The sequence below is a fragment of the Seriola lalandi genome, unplaced genomic scaffold, assembly GCF_002814215.2.
Source record: "Seriola lalandi dorsalis isolate HSWRI2012SDOR001 ecotype SW California unplaced genomic scaffold, Sedor1 jcf7180002054832, whole genome shotgun sequence".
Taxonomy (NCBI): Eukaryota; Metazoa; Chordata; class Actinopteri; order Carangiformes; family Carangidae; genus Seriola; species Seriola lalandi.
In genome coordinates this window covers 1,311,419-1,327,856 of record NW_019525385.1, presented here as the reverse complement: position 1 = coordinate 1,327,856, position 16,438 = coordinate 1,311,419, and the positions used below count along the sequence as shown (strand labels likewise).

The following is a 16,438-nucleotide window of genomic DNA, read 5'->3' as shown; positions in this document are numbered from 1 at the left end:
TAAATCAAGCATTACGGCTCTGTAGCTTCTCAAGTTTTCCATCTGCCATGTGTTTTAGCTCTGTGTATTACTGTGTTATATATTACCACTCCTGGCGGAAATGTACATGTTTGTGTGTTAGCTAAACTTAAGTCGTAGTGCAGATTGTTAAATTATTTGAACAAATATAAAACAGGAACCTCTGCTCAGTTTATGTTCCTCACATTTCTTCAGTTTGGCCTGAGATCTCCTACTGTCAGCCCAGAGGAAACAGATTTCACACACACATCTGCTAATGGTGGGGTGAGACTGTTTGTTTATTTTGTGTGTCTGTGAGTGAGCGAGTGAGTGACTGAGTGACTGACTGACCGACTCAGCAGGGGGTTGTGTGGCGATGGATATGTATGTATGTGTTGGCCAACACAATGAGGACTAAACTGGTATCATTACCAGTCACATGTGCGTCCGAGTGAGGGGGGGACAACTGCAGAAGATCTGTGACTGTTTTCACAGGTCGGGGGATGAGGTGTCACACTGCAGGGAGCAATCCACACAGATATGTTTAAACCAGAGTTATGGTGTCTGGTGGAAACTTTAAAAGGTGACTGATCTGAGGGAGAATGAATTCCACAGGAAATTGCTGCAGGGTTAGATGAATCCAGAATGGTTATAAATGTTGAAAAGTCACAATGAAGTATTCGTCTTCTTAGCCGAGAATGAGATAAAGAGGGAGGAAAGTAACAACCATTTAAACAAAGCTGTCAGCAGATGACACTGCGGTAAGCATACTTGACTTGTGCTGCAGTATGAGTTCCCAATCAACAACAAATTCATTGATTCATCACTGTTTCACTTTAATTTGACTGTTGGTTGTGTGATCTCCCCTGCAAAAACAACCACATTTTGCTTTACTCATCTCATCATCAAATCCCGGCAGTGGTTTATTTTACTTGGCTTAGCCGGTATAATAAGTTGCAAAATGCCCCCCACCCCTTAAACCGTTTCCAGACTGTATGTGTGTTCCCTCAGTTTGAAACACTTTAGACTCATGTGGATTGAATGACATTACACAATTGCATGTAATGTATAATGTGCACACCCGATTTTCTGAGAACTGTTTCATGTCAAATGACTTCAAAATGCCTCTATGGTTACCATCATAATAATAGCCACTGGCACTATACGGTGAGTACACCATCCATCCACTACTAGTGTTTTCTAGAGTTTCCAGCACATAGCAGCAGAGTAACGTAGATCTAAGAAGCTCAACTGCAGGGTAATAAACACATTGGGAACCTTGCTGTATACTCTTTACACTACCATTTTGTCCACGATATGTGATTATTTTTTCTGTGTGTGCTGCATGTATATGTATGTGAGTGGGTGCGGTTGAGGTGTGCCGTGGTGGGCTCCTTTTTGCACAGTATGGTTCTGCAGTATCAAGTTTGTACCCCATATACATTATCAGCATGTTTGTCCCTAAAATTACACTGAGCTACAAAAATAGACCATATGTAAACAAGGATTGACTTTGTTTGCACAACCTGGTCTATTTGAAGAAGTCAGAGACAACAGACCTCAGCAAGAGGCTGCAGTGGCCCACTCTCTCCAGGCAGAGGCGTGCAGGGGAATCTCTTTCTGTCGGTCCACTTTTACCTTTCTGATCACTGGCATGTCTGATGAAAACATATTTTTACACAACAGCTTCGCCTATAATTGGAACCATAACTTACCAGTATGCCAAAAAAGGACTAATTTCATTATAGGGAAAGGGAACTGAATTGTCAATTTATAGGAACCTTGTTGTGATATCTAACTATTGAACTATGTAAAACTAACTTGCTTAATAAAGCCTTCATAAGCTTACCCAAATGAAATTGCAATATTCTTCCCCAAACAATCCTACAATATTCCAACAGTTAGGGTTTAACTGAAAAATGAAATAAGTTTATATTAACAGTGTGACACTATTTACTGACTATCTCTTGTGGAACTATGATATTCCTACAGTATTTCTTTGGGTTCACAATTTTTGAAGTGATATTTACAGAAGCCTATCCCTCTTGTGTTATATAAAGTAGTATAATATGCTACTTGGCCTATTAAATGTTCTGATAGGCCTTTATTGTTTAGAAAGAGTTTTACCAACTATATTCAAAGAGATAATACTCTAAAACTCTGCTTAAATTAGACTATTTAAACTTATTGTCCATATTAGAGATATCATGGCGGTTAAGTATATCCTACCAGAATAGCCTATGCTGTACATGCTAAAACATTTGCTCGCACAGACAGTCAACAGATCAGCCAACACTGTTTCTCATTATGGTAACTTCAACCACAATGTCACAAAATGAAATATCCCAGACATGAATGCGGCATGTTAGCTTTCACCTCATTCCGCTGCAGCTGAAAGAAGTTGTTGAGATAGTTGGAGTTCAGGGAAGAGCTCAACTCCGCCGCTCCGGGAGTCTTGCTGAAGCTGAGATCGGGGTGGGAAGAGTTGGGTTCTGGTCTGAACGCGTCAAAAGCGCTGGTCTGGTGGGGGTCTTGTAAGGAGAGATAGACCCAGTTGAGAAGTTGCGCAGGCTGGTACACGGAGGCACTCGTGTCTATGGCAGACAACAAGCTCATCTTTCAAATTAAATGGCTAAACTGGATTTTCCACCGCTGATTCTTGGACTGGTCTCAACTCTTTTGCCGTCTTGCTTTTCAGTTCCCGTAGCCCGGCAGATGGCAAGAGCTCCTTATTTCTTCCCGTAAAGAGCCCTGTCCTCCTCACGCCGGGAGCCTCGTCCCTGTTAGATGTTTCTCAAAAGTCATTGCGCTGACATGTCAGTATAAAAACTTTTCCCCTGCTCCCCATGGTCCGCTATCTGCCTTTATTGCAGCGGGCACTGAGAGGCTCTTTGAATATGTAATGAAGACGAGTCTGCGTCAACGAGGACGCGGGCCAATCAGCGTCCGGTTTGTGTGAATATTCATTCATAGCCAACTGGATGAGACAAATGGTTCAACCCAACATCTCAGCTTTACCACAATAAATATTTTGCCACATCAGTTATTAAATTAAACCAATTCAAGACTATCTACGAGCCTTAGGATGAGATCTATAACTTACTTCTAACATTTATCATTTATAACGTATCGTTTTGTCTATTAGTGTTGAAAAGGTGTGTATGTGTGTCTTTGTATCAGAGAGCGGGGTGGGGGTGGGGTGTTATAGATAGGTGTTTTGTTTATTCAGGTAGGTGAATAGTTGCACTTAACTGACGAATACTTGGAGTGTCCCTGTGACCTATTAATGTTGTAAACTCCTATCAGACCATTAATCAACAGTGTTTCACAGCTGATTCCAAATATTGTCACTGATGCAGCCTATAGCTGTCTGTAAAATGTCTCTTCTTCATGTGTGCAACAAGAAAAAAAGCTGGATCACTGGTGAGTAAAAAATAAGCACCATTAGAGATCAAATCAGTTAATCAACCAATACAATCAGCCTCCAGGCCTCTATCTCAGGAGCACTATGTCCCCGCTTCCAACCTGACCTGAAGAAAGCAATATGGAGAAAGCATTGAAATGGCTCCCTCTTGTGGCAAATGTCCCTCACACACATACAGTACAGTTGTGACATTCTTAACATAATCAATGTGTGTAGCCTACTTTTCGTGAAGGTGGGATCAATGACGTTGTAGTAGTTAAAAATATAATTTCCCCGTTTGGTGACCATCATCACATCACAGTCACAAATATATAAAGCAGGCAAAAGCACTCATATTTTGGAAAAGCATACTCTGTAGTGCGTTTATTCTAGTGTAAAAGATCATTAATTTCATTTACAGACCCCATTTTGATTATATTTATATTTATTGTTATTATTATTATTATTATTTATATTTATGTCACTTGATTGTCACTAAAATATAATGAATATAATTGTCACTGTAAAAAGACACAGTGTATTATATGCAGTATTAGTTCATATAACTTAATTAATATTTTAATTGTTTAGATTGTTAATAAATAGTAAATGTGGCTGTGTCAGTAAATTTAAAATTAACAGGTGCTTTAACACAGTCTTCCATCTTACGTGGACAGCATTCCTTTTGGGCAACACACATGCTGTCAAATAATAGACCTATTGTGAAATATTTATGTGTCACATTTTCCATCATGTCATTAATGTTCATGTATCTATAGGCTACGTGTTGTGTCTATCTCACAGTTTAAGGGACTGCTCCTTGACGGACAGGACAGATAAATGGGTGGGTTCCTTTAATGGAAACTATGAGTCCCACCCACACTGTTTCAATACGTTCTGTACTAAGACGGATCTAGGAAACACAGGAAGAAACTGCAAGCTGACTAAAGTAAGTGCTAAAATCAAATAACTACTCAAAGAGGCTGAGCTAGAATAATGACCGACACATCTAAGTTATATTTTGATGAGTGGCAACTCTTTTTGGAGTTGTTTTGTGGTGTAACGTCACTCTGCTCTCTTCGACGCTGTCGCTAGCTTCCCGACGTTGTTGCAGATTCCCCTGTGCATTAAGCTTATCCATTTACGGCTACAAGAAGGTTGTATTGTCAGTTTGCTGCTGAAATTTTGATCACTTCTGTATGGTTAGCTATCTAGCTAAGATATGGCATATGCCTGGGCTCGATTGACAAGATTAATCGACCCACATTATGTAACTTCCATTGGTAGGTAACTAAGCTAGTTTGCAATAAGAGATTCGTCCAGGCCTGGAATGGCGTTGGATTTGATAGGTCGGTGTTCAAAACTAGATATTTGCCCGTGTAGTAAACCTAAATGTATTCCAAAGGCTAGTATAATCACTTCCCATGGTGTCAAACTACCAGCGTAACGTTAGTAAACCCATAGTATACCCACCGATATAGCAATGCTATATTTTTAAGTGAACTGACACACCTAATGTTAGGACATTAACATTAGCTAATAGCAACCGTAACCATTTGGTAACACATTAGGTTGTAAATTCCTTACATCAATGGTTCTTTTTCTTTTGCTTTCTTTTCTTTTGACCCTGAAATGATAACTATCTTTATTAGCACCCCAACTCTCTTAGTAAATATGGTTGTGAGTTGGTTTGCAGCTGTGCAGTGTGGTTACTCAGGTCACAGTTTTCTCACAGTTTGTGTGAAAGCAGTTAGATGTGATGGCTTTGCGTCTGCACAGCAGCTAAGTGTGATATTTCTCAACATGAGCCTTTAAACCCTGAGGCAGACAAATTACATTTTGTTTTGACCTCATGTGTTGTATATATATATTCAGTGATTATAATCGTTGATCAAGTATTTCACAACACCAGAAACAGGGCATGGGAAGGAAGTGCATGAGCAGTTAAAAGTATTTCATAGTTTACTTTTGAGTTATTGTGATAGCAAAAACCCCTGTCTTCAATAATATGAAAGCAGTTAAATATAGCTAGATAAAATATTACTCTATTCACTGGATATAAATTCATCTAACTCGTATGATTTGACCTCTGTCTTTCACATTACACAAGGTAGCTTTCTCGTCCTGTGTGCGTTTTCAAACGCAGCAACGTCTTTTTTTTTTTTCCTGTGTCCATAAAATGCAAATTGTTCCGTTTAGGTCCTCTGAAGTCAGTTTCACCATGGAACAAGTAGGTCTCTTGGAGCAAAGGCTTTTCATACTAGGCTAAACCAAAATGAAAGTTTCCTCACCACCACACCACTCATCTAAAATGTCTGTGATTCAAAAACTCTTGGAAGGAGTTTGCCCCTCATTAGATTGCAGTGACAGTGGCACTGACATTTAACATGGCTGTAGCAGTATGCCTATGTGTGTATTTAAAAGTAAAAACACTGAGACAAGGACCTATAAAGCAAACTTATATTATATGTAATGCCCCCATACAACAACTAACTCTATAATTATGGTGAGTCGGAGTTACAATTTTCAAAGCAGACATAGTATATAAATGCACAGTGAAGAATTCCTCCCAGTGGGAAAAGATGAGGAGGGCAGAGTGGGAGTATTTTTAATTCCTATGTTCCCATGTTAGTGCATCCAATATGTATTTAGGGTGTTCTGTCTTTTAATTCTTTTAGAGTATTTGTCAATGGAACTGGTGCATTTTTGTGTCAGTGGCTGCCCAAGATTAACATTGTATTTTTTAGTGATGGGTCATGTTTGGCAGTCCTTTGACTGACAGTTCTGTTTTATGTTTAAAGTCATGAGCTACCCTGGATACCCACCTCAGGCAGGTGCTTACCCACCTCAGCCTGGTGCTTACCCACCTCAGCCTGGTGCTTACCCACCTCAGCCTGGAGCTTACCCTCCCCAGGCAGGAGGCTACCCGCCACAGCCAAGTGGCTACCCGCCACAGGCTGGCGGCTACCCCCCGCAGGCTGGCGGCTATCCACCACAGGCTGGCGGCTATCCACCACAGGCAGGAGGCTATCCACCACAGGCTGGAGGTTATCCTCAAGCACCACCACCAGGTAAGCAATCATGCATCACTGCAAAAGAAATGGTTCAAAAAGGAAATGTTAATTTGCTCTTTTGCCAATAATTAGATATTGATGCAGCTCTCATGTCTGTATGGTAAATATGAAGCTTCTGCCAGCAGTCACTTAGCTTAGCATAAAGACTGGACACACAGGGAAAAAGTAGCCTGGCTCTTTCCAGACCAACAAAATAGTGTTCTTTTTCATCCAGATCCCAGTAAGAAAGTGAATAGGCATATTTCCCAAAATGTCTTAACTATTCCTTTAAAGAAACATTATAAAACAAATGTCATAGAACTTATCAAATTCTTATGCTATAAAATAATAGTAAAATATTTGCCTACCTTCACATCTTGCACACACATCAGAGCAACATGAGCCTCCCTTTAGACAATGTAATTGTACTTGCAGAAAAATTAAGTTGATGTGAAACACTGAGTGTTATAGTCAAAATATTCTGGTGCCCATTGTAGAAAGGGTGACTCAGTTATGTTGTGTTTGTAGGCAAAAAGGATCATGAGACTTATAATTAAGAGAAGAATTTTTTTCCATCAAAAATAAACAAACGTCTGCTGTTGCTAAGAGAAACAAGTCCCACAGTTCATCCTTCACATAGTACTCCCACTGTCTGTCCAGAACTCTTTTCCCTCCCTGTTAACTAGTTGGAAAGTGAGAAAAAGAAAGTTTCAATGAGAGGGGTCATTTCTGTCTCAGTTTAATATTCTCAGTTCTTTCAGGTATTTAGTAGCACACTACATCCTCAACTTTCTCAAAAAGTTTTGACTTTGTTATCTTCTCCAGGAAGCTGGGGTGGTGGCCCAGCTGGTGGTTATCCCTCCATTGGGCTTGACAGCTTATCTAACCCTGGATACAACGCTGGCATGGTAAGTTATCCTAAAAAATCCCCTTCACCTGCACCTAGAAAATTCTTAATTAATATATGTTTAATGAAATGTCATCAGATTTATGCGTTGAATATTCCAATTAGCATGAATTACACAGCCATTAATGGAATATCACATCCTTTCACTTTACGGTAAGACTTTTCCAAAGCCCGCATCCTAAAATCATCAACACTTCTATTTTTCCTTGTCAGTGTCTCTTTCAAGTTCCTTTGCATGAGAACAACTGTCGTATACTTGATTCTTATTGGTCCCTTTGAAAATGTATCAGTCTGATGCAACTTTTTTTTAACCTCTTATACTTTGTCCTCTCTGCTGTATTTGTGTTTTCAGATATCTGAATTTCCATTCTATAACAAAGCACGGCCACACTTTGTTTGGATACTTGTACATCATGTAGATTGGTATTGGTTCAAAATATCAAGAACATTAACTTCAGCTTCTCCTCTGAAGTTAGACCAAGGATAGGGGACATTCCCTTGAAAATATGTTAAAGTTAAACAGTGATGTAGATAGTAGTTATTTGAAATACAATTCATTAAAATATTGCAAAGTAAATACAAATAATCTAATCCAAAAAAAGTGTGACCAGCTGTCTCTGCTTTGCATGAAATACTTTTCAAGGATGTGTGGACATATTATGCAATTCCAATCTTTCCAAATCCCAGGCCAACCAGATCTCAGGCATGGGGGGTTTTATGCCAAACCCATCCATGATCGCCCAAGCCCTTGGGGGGTACCCATCTCTCCCTCAGCATGGTGGGTATGGTGCCCCCTCCCCTAACCAACAGTCATATGGCCTGTACCCACAGCCAGGAGGGACCATGCCCCAACACCAAGGCCCAGGGATGAGCTATCCTGGTCAGCCTGGACAGCCTATGGCAGGGTACCCTGGTGCACCCTCACCTAACCCTCCCATGCCTGGTTATGGAGGAGCACCAGCACCTATGCCAGGATACCCAAAGGTCCCATCACCAAATCCGTCCATGCCAGCCTATGGAGGAGGAGCCATGCCAGTAGCTCCACCAGTCAATGTAAGAGACACTGAAAATGCTTTTTTGACCCCAAAAAAATAAAAAAATCTGTCTTCTTATAAGGCATCACCATTGTGATATGCTGCACACACACTTTTAAACATTAACAATGTAATGTCAGAAACACAATGAACTCTTTGTTGGAATAACATTGTCACATTGCCGAAATTGCTGTATTGTTATGTCAGAGGGGATTCAGGGGAACAATCAAGGACTTTCCTGGAGCAGACCCACTCAAAGATGTGGAGGTTCTGAGGAAGGCCATGAAGGGCTTTGGTGAGTGCTATGGGCAGAGACCTTAATCGGAGTATGCTGCTTATTTTATTATTTTTTATCTATATCTATCTTTTTCTTTAGTAATGTCGTCTGGATGAACTGGATGTTTCCCATTTGGGAAGTTGTGTTCTAGCTGTGTATTCTTTTTGGCCATCCCCTCTTAATTATGTAGTTGACTAATTGCTTGAGAGGGTAGGAAGTGTTTAGTTGATTCATCAATTTTAATAGTCTTTTTCAGAATAATGAATTTCTAATCATTTGAAAATTATAGTTATATTATAGGAAGAAAAGGTACATTTTAAAATTAAATCACCAAATCAACTAGTCAAAGACATCCGATAACTCTTAACTGAGACTTTCTTTAGTCATGGGCAGCTGCAGTTGTTTTCTTTAGATTCTTCAGACTTCTGTATTTCGAAAGAGACTTGTCATTTCTAAGTATAAATAAATGTTTCAGATACTAAGTCATGTTTTTTTTTATCTGTCTGATTTGACATTGTGGGCTTGTCTGTGCAGGAACTGATGAGCAAGCCATCATTGAATTGCTGGGGAGCCGCTCCAACAAGCAGCGTGTGCCTTTGCTCCGGGCTTACAAAACTTCCTATGGGAAGGTAACAGTTCTGTTCATGCTTATTGTTTGATTTATATACTGTTAGTCTGATAACATTAGAAGCGCTTCTACTTTTTAAAAATTGTTTGCACAACAAACACCAATATAGAATCATTCGTGGCTCAGTGTGCATTACCTAGCACTGCTTAATGGGGACAAGCAGACAACAGGTGCTGGTGCTGTCAGTAAAATGGAAAGGGGATTGAATGTCCTCAGAGCTCATTACAGTTATGCCACAGAGCCTCTTGCAGTGAGTTTTTCACAGCAGCAGTTAATGATGGTTTTGAGTTATTCCAAGCATGTTTCCGTTTTTAGGATCTGATTAAGGATCTGCATTCAGAACTGTCTGGAGACTTTAGGAAGCTGGTCATGGCCATGTTGAAGAGCCCATCTGAGTTTGATGCCTATGAGCTCTACAGTGCCATCAAGGTAAATGCTTAGAAAATGTTATAAAAACACAGAAAAAGAGGTGTGTTTACAAGATATAAGATAAATGTATTTAAAATAAAATAAGAAGCTGCATTAGTTGTACGTTTGGATAAAGATTCACTAAACAAAAATGAGCAGGAAGAACTTTGGCTGCTGCAAGGCCAGAGGATGAGGTTGTCGGATTATCATTGTTCTGTCTTCCAAACAGGGAGCTGGAACTGATGAGGCTTGTCTGATTGAGATCCTGTCTTCTCGCTCCAACGCTGAAATCAAGGAGATAAACCGCATTTACAAACAAGGTGAGATGCCTCAGGGTGGTTAATGCACTGCTTTTCTCCACGGCTCTGTTCATCTTTATCTCACAGCATCACAACACTGCTTTGAAAGGGTTTTATTACATTAGGGGATAAGCTCAGCGTAGCTAGATTTGGATACCACCATAAAATTTCTAAATGCAGATGCTATGGTGAGGAATTTGTCGCACATAAACTCAGATATTAAGCGCTGGCCCTTTTTAGTCAACAATAAGACATTGATATCAAGGATTCATAACTGCAAATGTATTAAGGTATAACAAAGTTTTCCTCATTTTTATTGTTTATTTAATTAATTGTTCAGCATTGTTTGCTATTTTATTTTGTAGAAGTCTGCAGTATGCTAGTTTTCCTTGCCAAGAAATCTGGTATTGGTCACCATACCTACAGGATATGCCTGAAAAACTCCTATTATATCCATCTTGATTTTTTTAATATATTCTTCCTTTCTGTGACCTTGTTTTGTTTGACTAAAATTGTGCCATTACTTCTATTGCCATTTCAGAATACAAGAAGTCACTGGAGGATTCCATTAGTGGGGATACCTCGGGCCACTTCCGCAGGCTCCTGATCTCTCTCGCCCAGGTACAGATATAATACAAGTGAATTATCTGTGTGCCTGAGCAACTACCTTCAGATTTAATTTGGAATGTTTTTCTCTGTACTTTGAAGGGCAATCGTGATGAACGAGAACATGTTGACGTCTCTCTGGCTAAACAAGATGCTCAGGTTAAGTCGGCGTCCTTTTCATTAATAATAAATGTTTGAGGATTTATCTGCAACCATGTAATTCTTAAATCAATAACTTGATGTATTGATTACAAACACATTGCTTTGTACATATTGCTGGTCTTGTAATAGGCCCTGTATGCTGCTGGAGAAAACAAGCTGGGAACAGATGAGTCCAAATTCAATGCTATTTTGTGCGCCAGGAGCAAACCCCATCTCAGAGCAGGTATTCTTTATGAAAATTAATAAGGTTCAACATTTAAGACATGTCAGAAGATAATAAAAAACCAACCCACAAATTCAAGTTTTAGTGTTTTGCTAGCTATATTACTGATTGTGCATGTGTTTGTGCGTGTATTAATGTGTGTGTGTGTGTGTAGTGTTTCTCGAGTATCAGCACATGTGTGGCAGAGATATTGAGAAGAGCATTGGCAGGGAGATGTCTGGAGACCTTGAGAGTGGCATGTTGGCAGTGGGTAAGAACACACAAACACACGCACACACACACACCTATTCAAGTCTTAGAAGGGGCCACACCCATGTATTGTCTGGAGACTCAGAATTTGTTCCACATAAATAGTTCATAACGAGAGGCATGACCACAGTACATGTCTGATGTAACATTTAACAATTAAACATTTTCCATACTCATTATATATTGTGTTTTATAACAGCTTACTTAATACACAATTGAAAATGTACTGTAGTACTGGGGCAGGGTTCCTGTTGAATGTGTAATCTTTTTGTTTTTCCCTTTTTTGCCAACATTTCTCAGGGTTATGGTACAGTAACCTGATTTTAGATGTGTTTTTATTTGAATCCTTCCATCGTTTTTCACACTCGATCAATACAACCTAATCGTGAGGTGGTGTGCGCTGCAGTGCTGGATGTTTGCCATTGTTTTGACACTGTTTCATTTCACTCTGTCTTTGTTTATGATTTCACTTTCTGTTTCTCATTCACACTTACATTTTTTTCAAAATATAACTCACTTTGAAGCTGCGGGAATCAATATTTGGCCACTGGGGTGCTGATTTAATATCACCTTTATAAAGCTGTTATTGCTAACACATCAGCGGTTGCCTGCATATCTAGCAGACACAGCAACATTATCAACTCACAGGGTTCGTGTTGAATCTAAGTCCAATATTTATTCTTCTTTTAGCTCTGTTTTGGTCTCCACCACTTCCTGAGAAAAATATCTGGCTCTTTAACTAGATGTTGAGCTTTTTCCATCAGCTAGTTGATGAAGTTTTTTTGTCTGCCATTTTGTGACATAACAATAATGATAATCCTCAATGGGTTTTTCATTATGAGTGACCCTTCTTCAGAACCAACATACCCTTTTTTTTTTTTTTAAATATTAAAATATTGATTAATGCAGCTTTGAGTTTGCTTTCTTTTCATGTGTGTATAGCTTGATTTTACATAGTTCACTTTTTAGTTGGTACACAAGTGAAGTATTGCCATCTTCATCATCCTCCATCTCTTCTTGCTCTAAAGACTAAGAGACGAAGTATGAATTAATGGGTACATTCTGCTTGTGTTGGCGACAAGTAAATATTTTCTTTGTTTCAGTGAAGTGTATTAAGAATACACCTGGATACTTTGCTGAGAGGCTTTACAAGGCCATGAAGGTGAGACTCAGCGTTTTGTTTGGATTGTAATTTTCTATATATTACTAAGTAAGTGCAGAATAGTATTTGATTTATAATTGTGTGTATGTTCGTGTGTTCAGGGAGCTGGGACCAAGGACAGAGCTCTGATCCGCATCATGGTCTCCCGTTCTGAGGTGGACATGCTGGATATCCGCCAGGAGTATGTTAAAAACTACGGCAAATCGCTGTACACGCACATCTCTGTAAGTATCTTCATCATATACTACATTTAATACAATAGAAATAACCCCTCAGTGTTGTGTATGATTTTTTTTTTTTTGAATCATGAATTATTTGCTGATGAATTTGTTTAATTTACAGGGAGATACATCAGGAGACTACAAGAAACTCCTACTGAAGCTCTGTGGGGGCAGTGACTGAACGGAAAACAGTCTCTACTACTTTATAGAAATTTCCTATAAATATCACTTTTCCGCCCTAGCTATGCACACTATACACAAACCGCCAAACTGCATGCCAAGCCAATACTCTCTATGCCAATGTTTACTGAGTTGTAATAACCTCATACATATCGCTGCGTACAATTTCTTTTCTATATGCAGTATGCACAAAAAAAAAAGATTTATATTTTTTCACTTGTGATAACTTTTATCATTTGTGTTGAATGTGGATGGCCATACAATAGATTTGTTTGAGATTGCATTTGAATTTTAAGAGCTATATATTTTTAAGATATTTTATTTCAATTGTTCAATATGATCAGATGTCTAATGATATCTGGAATGTTTATCAGCTTGTTTTCTAATGTTCAGCAATGCTGAAGAAAGTATGAGACATAGGATACATCAGCTAAGTACCAAAGTTAACGTATGCAACTATACCATCTCTTCTCTATTTTGTCTACACTTTACAATTCTTTGTTCATCAGAGTTGTGCTGTATTTGGGGCAATCTGTGTATCATATACCTGCTCTTGTAGCATGTAAAATCATAGCCTTACATTTCATAAATTGTTGGTCATTTTATCAGGTCTCAGAAAATAAACATTAAGATGGCACACTGGAAGTATTTGTGGTTCATATACATTCAAATTATTTGAAAACCCCTCTGATGTCAAACCCTTTCACTGATTCATAAGCAGATGAGTTGGAAAGGTTTATAGACAAGTAGTCACTTGGGGGTAGCCTCAGTTTACCAGTAGAGGGCAGTGAAGTCTTTATGTCAACCCCAGCAGCTACACCAAAAGTATGAATTCCAACCAGCAGAGTTTACATGGATCATTATTTAAAGGCATTAGATCAATACACATGGTCACATTTCGGTTTAAATGTGTATACGCTGCATAGTTCTCCTACACTGAATATGTTCAAGCCTCAATATCCGTGGCAAAAACTAACTGCTGATTCTTAAATACACGGCGTTATACATGGTCAATACAGATACATAATTTCTCATTCCTTGAGTGGTGTAAAGTCAGCATGTGTGGTTGCACGTGAAGTTCTCCACGCCTTATTAACTCCTGTTGGTTTCACTTTAAATACCGTTGAACACACTTGACTGTAGAGATGTGGCTCTGCGCTCGGCTGGCTACAGTGTGTATGTGTGTGAGTGTGTATGTGTGTGAGTTAACTGCACTAGGATCAATAACTCTGAAGTGAGGAGGAGGGAGCATGTGGAATTGATAGCATCCATAAAACTGCCTTGGCCACATTAACCAAGTCTAGCATGTCTGCAGTGCTGTCAGAGGCCTGGGGGACCCTTTGGGTAACAGCCATGCTGGAAAAGTCATTTTTGATCACATCGTGTTAAAATCCACTAGAAGTGGCAGAGAAGGCCTGAGGGCTTTGGATAGATGTTTAAATTACAATAACTAGAATTTTAATGAAGATTAGATGCGATTAGATTGGTTTGGAGAAGATAATTTAGACATCATTAGATTAATTTTTTATAAGGAAAGTGTTTCAGCATGTATCTGCCAACACTGTAGTTTTGATATTTAATTATGATCAGAAACTTCCCATCTGTTGCAGGTGTCCAGCTGAAGGCTGTGTAATTCACTGTTAATTAAAAATCAAGCATTGTCTAATTTAATGTCTATTATAACTGATCTAATCATTTGGGAATCCTCTCACTGTGCTTTGGGGCCTGATATATATTGTTGGAAAATTATGGCTTTACATTAAAAATGTCTTGGTATGATGATGAAGGATGCCAACAAACTTATTCTCTTCTAACATACTGTTGCTGCCCCCTTCTTAATTTGGGACGTGCCCATTCAACACTTTGGGAACAACATCATCCTTGTGCGTTCTCACAGGATGAGAGAAAATGGATACAACGAATGCTGAGAATGAATTGCGTAGATGCAGTGAATAAAAGTCTAAAAAGTGAGTGGACAATAAAGTTGTTTTTCCACCCTTAGCCGGACAGACTTTCCATTTACTGGATCTCTATTCAGACTGTCAATAAAAAAAAAAAAATCCATAAAATTTTCAGTTTGAGACAATTTGGCCAGGATAAATGATGGATATGCTTGTTGACAGTCTCTTCAATAAAAGATAAAGCTATTATCCACCCTGATCCTGGCTGCCTGATAAACAAATCTGTTTAATAATATTTCAGTAAATTATCAGACAGCTAGAAACACAACCCTTGTTGTCTAAATAATAAACTCATTCATACCCCCAAGATAAAAAGCATCAGGCTGTCTTCTCTATTCAAATGCGCGTCCTCAGAAGTAGGGTACAGACACAACCGTCCAATCTGTGTCAGCAGTGGGGACCTGCTTCCCTTTGATATGAATGAATTGTAATTAATTTTTCATCTAAAGGGATAGCACATGGTTGCACAAGCTATGGAGCCAGCATGGCAGAGAGACAGAAAGAGGGGGAGAGAGACAGAGGGAGAGAGTTGTAGATGTCACAATGAGATTCAGTGCATGCATGAATAAGGTCACGGTTTGAGAGGTATGCCTGCAGATGCCTGCCTCTGTGCCAACAATCTTTATTCAGCTGTAGACTGGAAGCAGAGTGCATCCATCATCATCATCATCATATTGTATTTCACAAATCCTACTCAAACATGCATTTCATTTCAAATACACATTTTTTTTTCACTTGCCACTGCCCTCTTATATGTTATCCAACACACAGATACAGTTCACGCTGAAATTGGTTGTTGTGTTGCAGCTTAGATATAGAAATGTGGTGCACAAGCCTGTGGCAACAGCAGCAGTATTATGCAAGGACTGAATAAAAATGCTTATATTTTTATCACAGCATTTGCATTTTTCCTACATAAAATAATATAGTCAGGGAGGTTTACCATTGACTGGGTTCTGTTGATTTGATGTGTCTGCGTTAAATCAAAAGATTAGAATGACGGATTAATATCACTTGGTTTATCAACAGTTTTAGGCTGACAGAAATCATTAATTCATAAATTCATTTTGGTGATGATATAGTGAGGTGCATGACACTGCAGAATGATGTATTATGTATCATATTATATGACAAATACTGTTGCATTAATCTGGTATTAGAAAGTGCTACCAATCTAATCATTGTAGGCTCATCATATCTTTTGTATGTAAAATCTGTATCAAGTATTAAGTATAATGTCAAATAAATTTTGTGAACAGCATACATTTGAAAAAGTGTATGCTAGTATCTAAAATTTGTAATTTGTAATTTATGTGCTCTGTCCTTGAGTAAATGTACTTAGTTACATTCCACCACTGCAGGCAACAAATACATGCATTTCGTATTCTGTTAATCCTAGATGGTTGCTTTACCCTAGAGATGAAGTCATGAGGATGAGGTTTACCCACCTTTACCACTACGTCGATAATTTTAAAATTTCTCCAGATTTTCATGCAAATTCTGTCCATTCTCATTTTTTTCCGCCTGGGATTTTAGACGTACTACGGGTTGATGTGTACGCCCATTGAAGAAATAGGTGTGTTTTTTGTTAAAACCCCGCCCTGTTTTGCCTTATATGGTCATTGAACGAAACGTTGATTGACAGCGGGTAGCAGCTGCTGAGTCGCT

At 38.9% G+C, this 16,438-nt stretch overlaps 2 protein-coding genes across 3 annotated transcripts in view; one reads left to right on the top strand and one right to left on the bottom strand.

Moving 5' to 3' along the window:
• Positions 1–2,876, bottom strand: part of zcchc24 (zinc finger, CCHC domain containing 24) — a 35,407-nt gene extending 32,531 nt beyond the window's left edge. Inside the window, exon 1 of the mRNA XM_023426641.2 lies at positions 2,374–2,876. Coding sequence (XP_023282409.1) covers positions 2,374–2,613 — 240 coding nt within the window. The 5' untranslated portion in view covers positions 2,614–2,876. The remainder of the gene's footprint in view (positions 1–2,373) is intronic.
• A 1,329-nt stretch (positions 2,877–4,205) lies between these two features.
• On the top strand, positions 4,206–13,446 carry anxa11a (annexin A11a). Of its 2 annotated transcripts, none has more exons than XM_023426603.2 (15): positions 4,206–4,349; positions 6,202–6,471; positions 7,279–7,361; positions 8,192–8,413; positions 8,602–8,689; positions 9,206–9,300; positions 9,615–9,728; positions 9,937–10,027; positions 10,548–10,627; positions 10,715–10,771; positions 10,904–10,997; positions 11,152–11,247; positions 12,350–12,408; positions 12,510–12,632; positions 12,751–13,446. In XM_023426603.2, exons 2-15 carry the CDS (start codon positions 6,204–6,206, stop codon positions 12,808–12,810), a joined length of 1,530 nt encoding a protein of 509 aa, XP_023282371.1. In that variant the 5' UTR covers positions 4,206–4,349; positions 6,202–6,203; the 3' UTR covers positions 12,811–13,446. The 2 variants fall into 2 exon arrangements, with proteins under 2 accessions (XP_023282371.1, XP_023282370.1); XM_023426602.2 differs by having other exon boundaries at positions 8,048–8,413.
• The last annotated feature ends 2,992 nt before the right edge of the window (positions 13,447–16,438 follow it).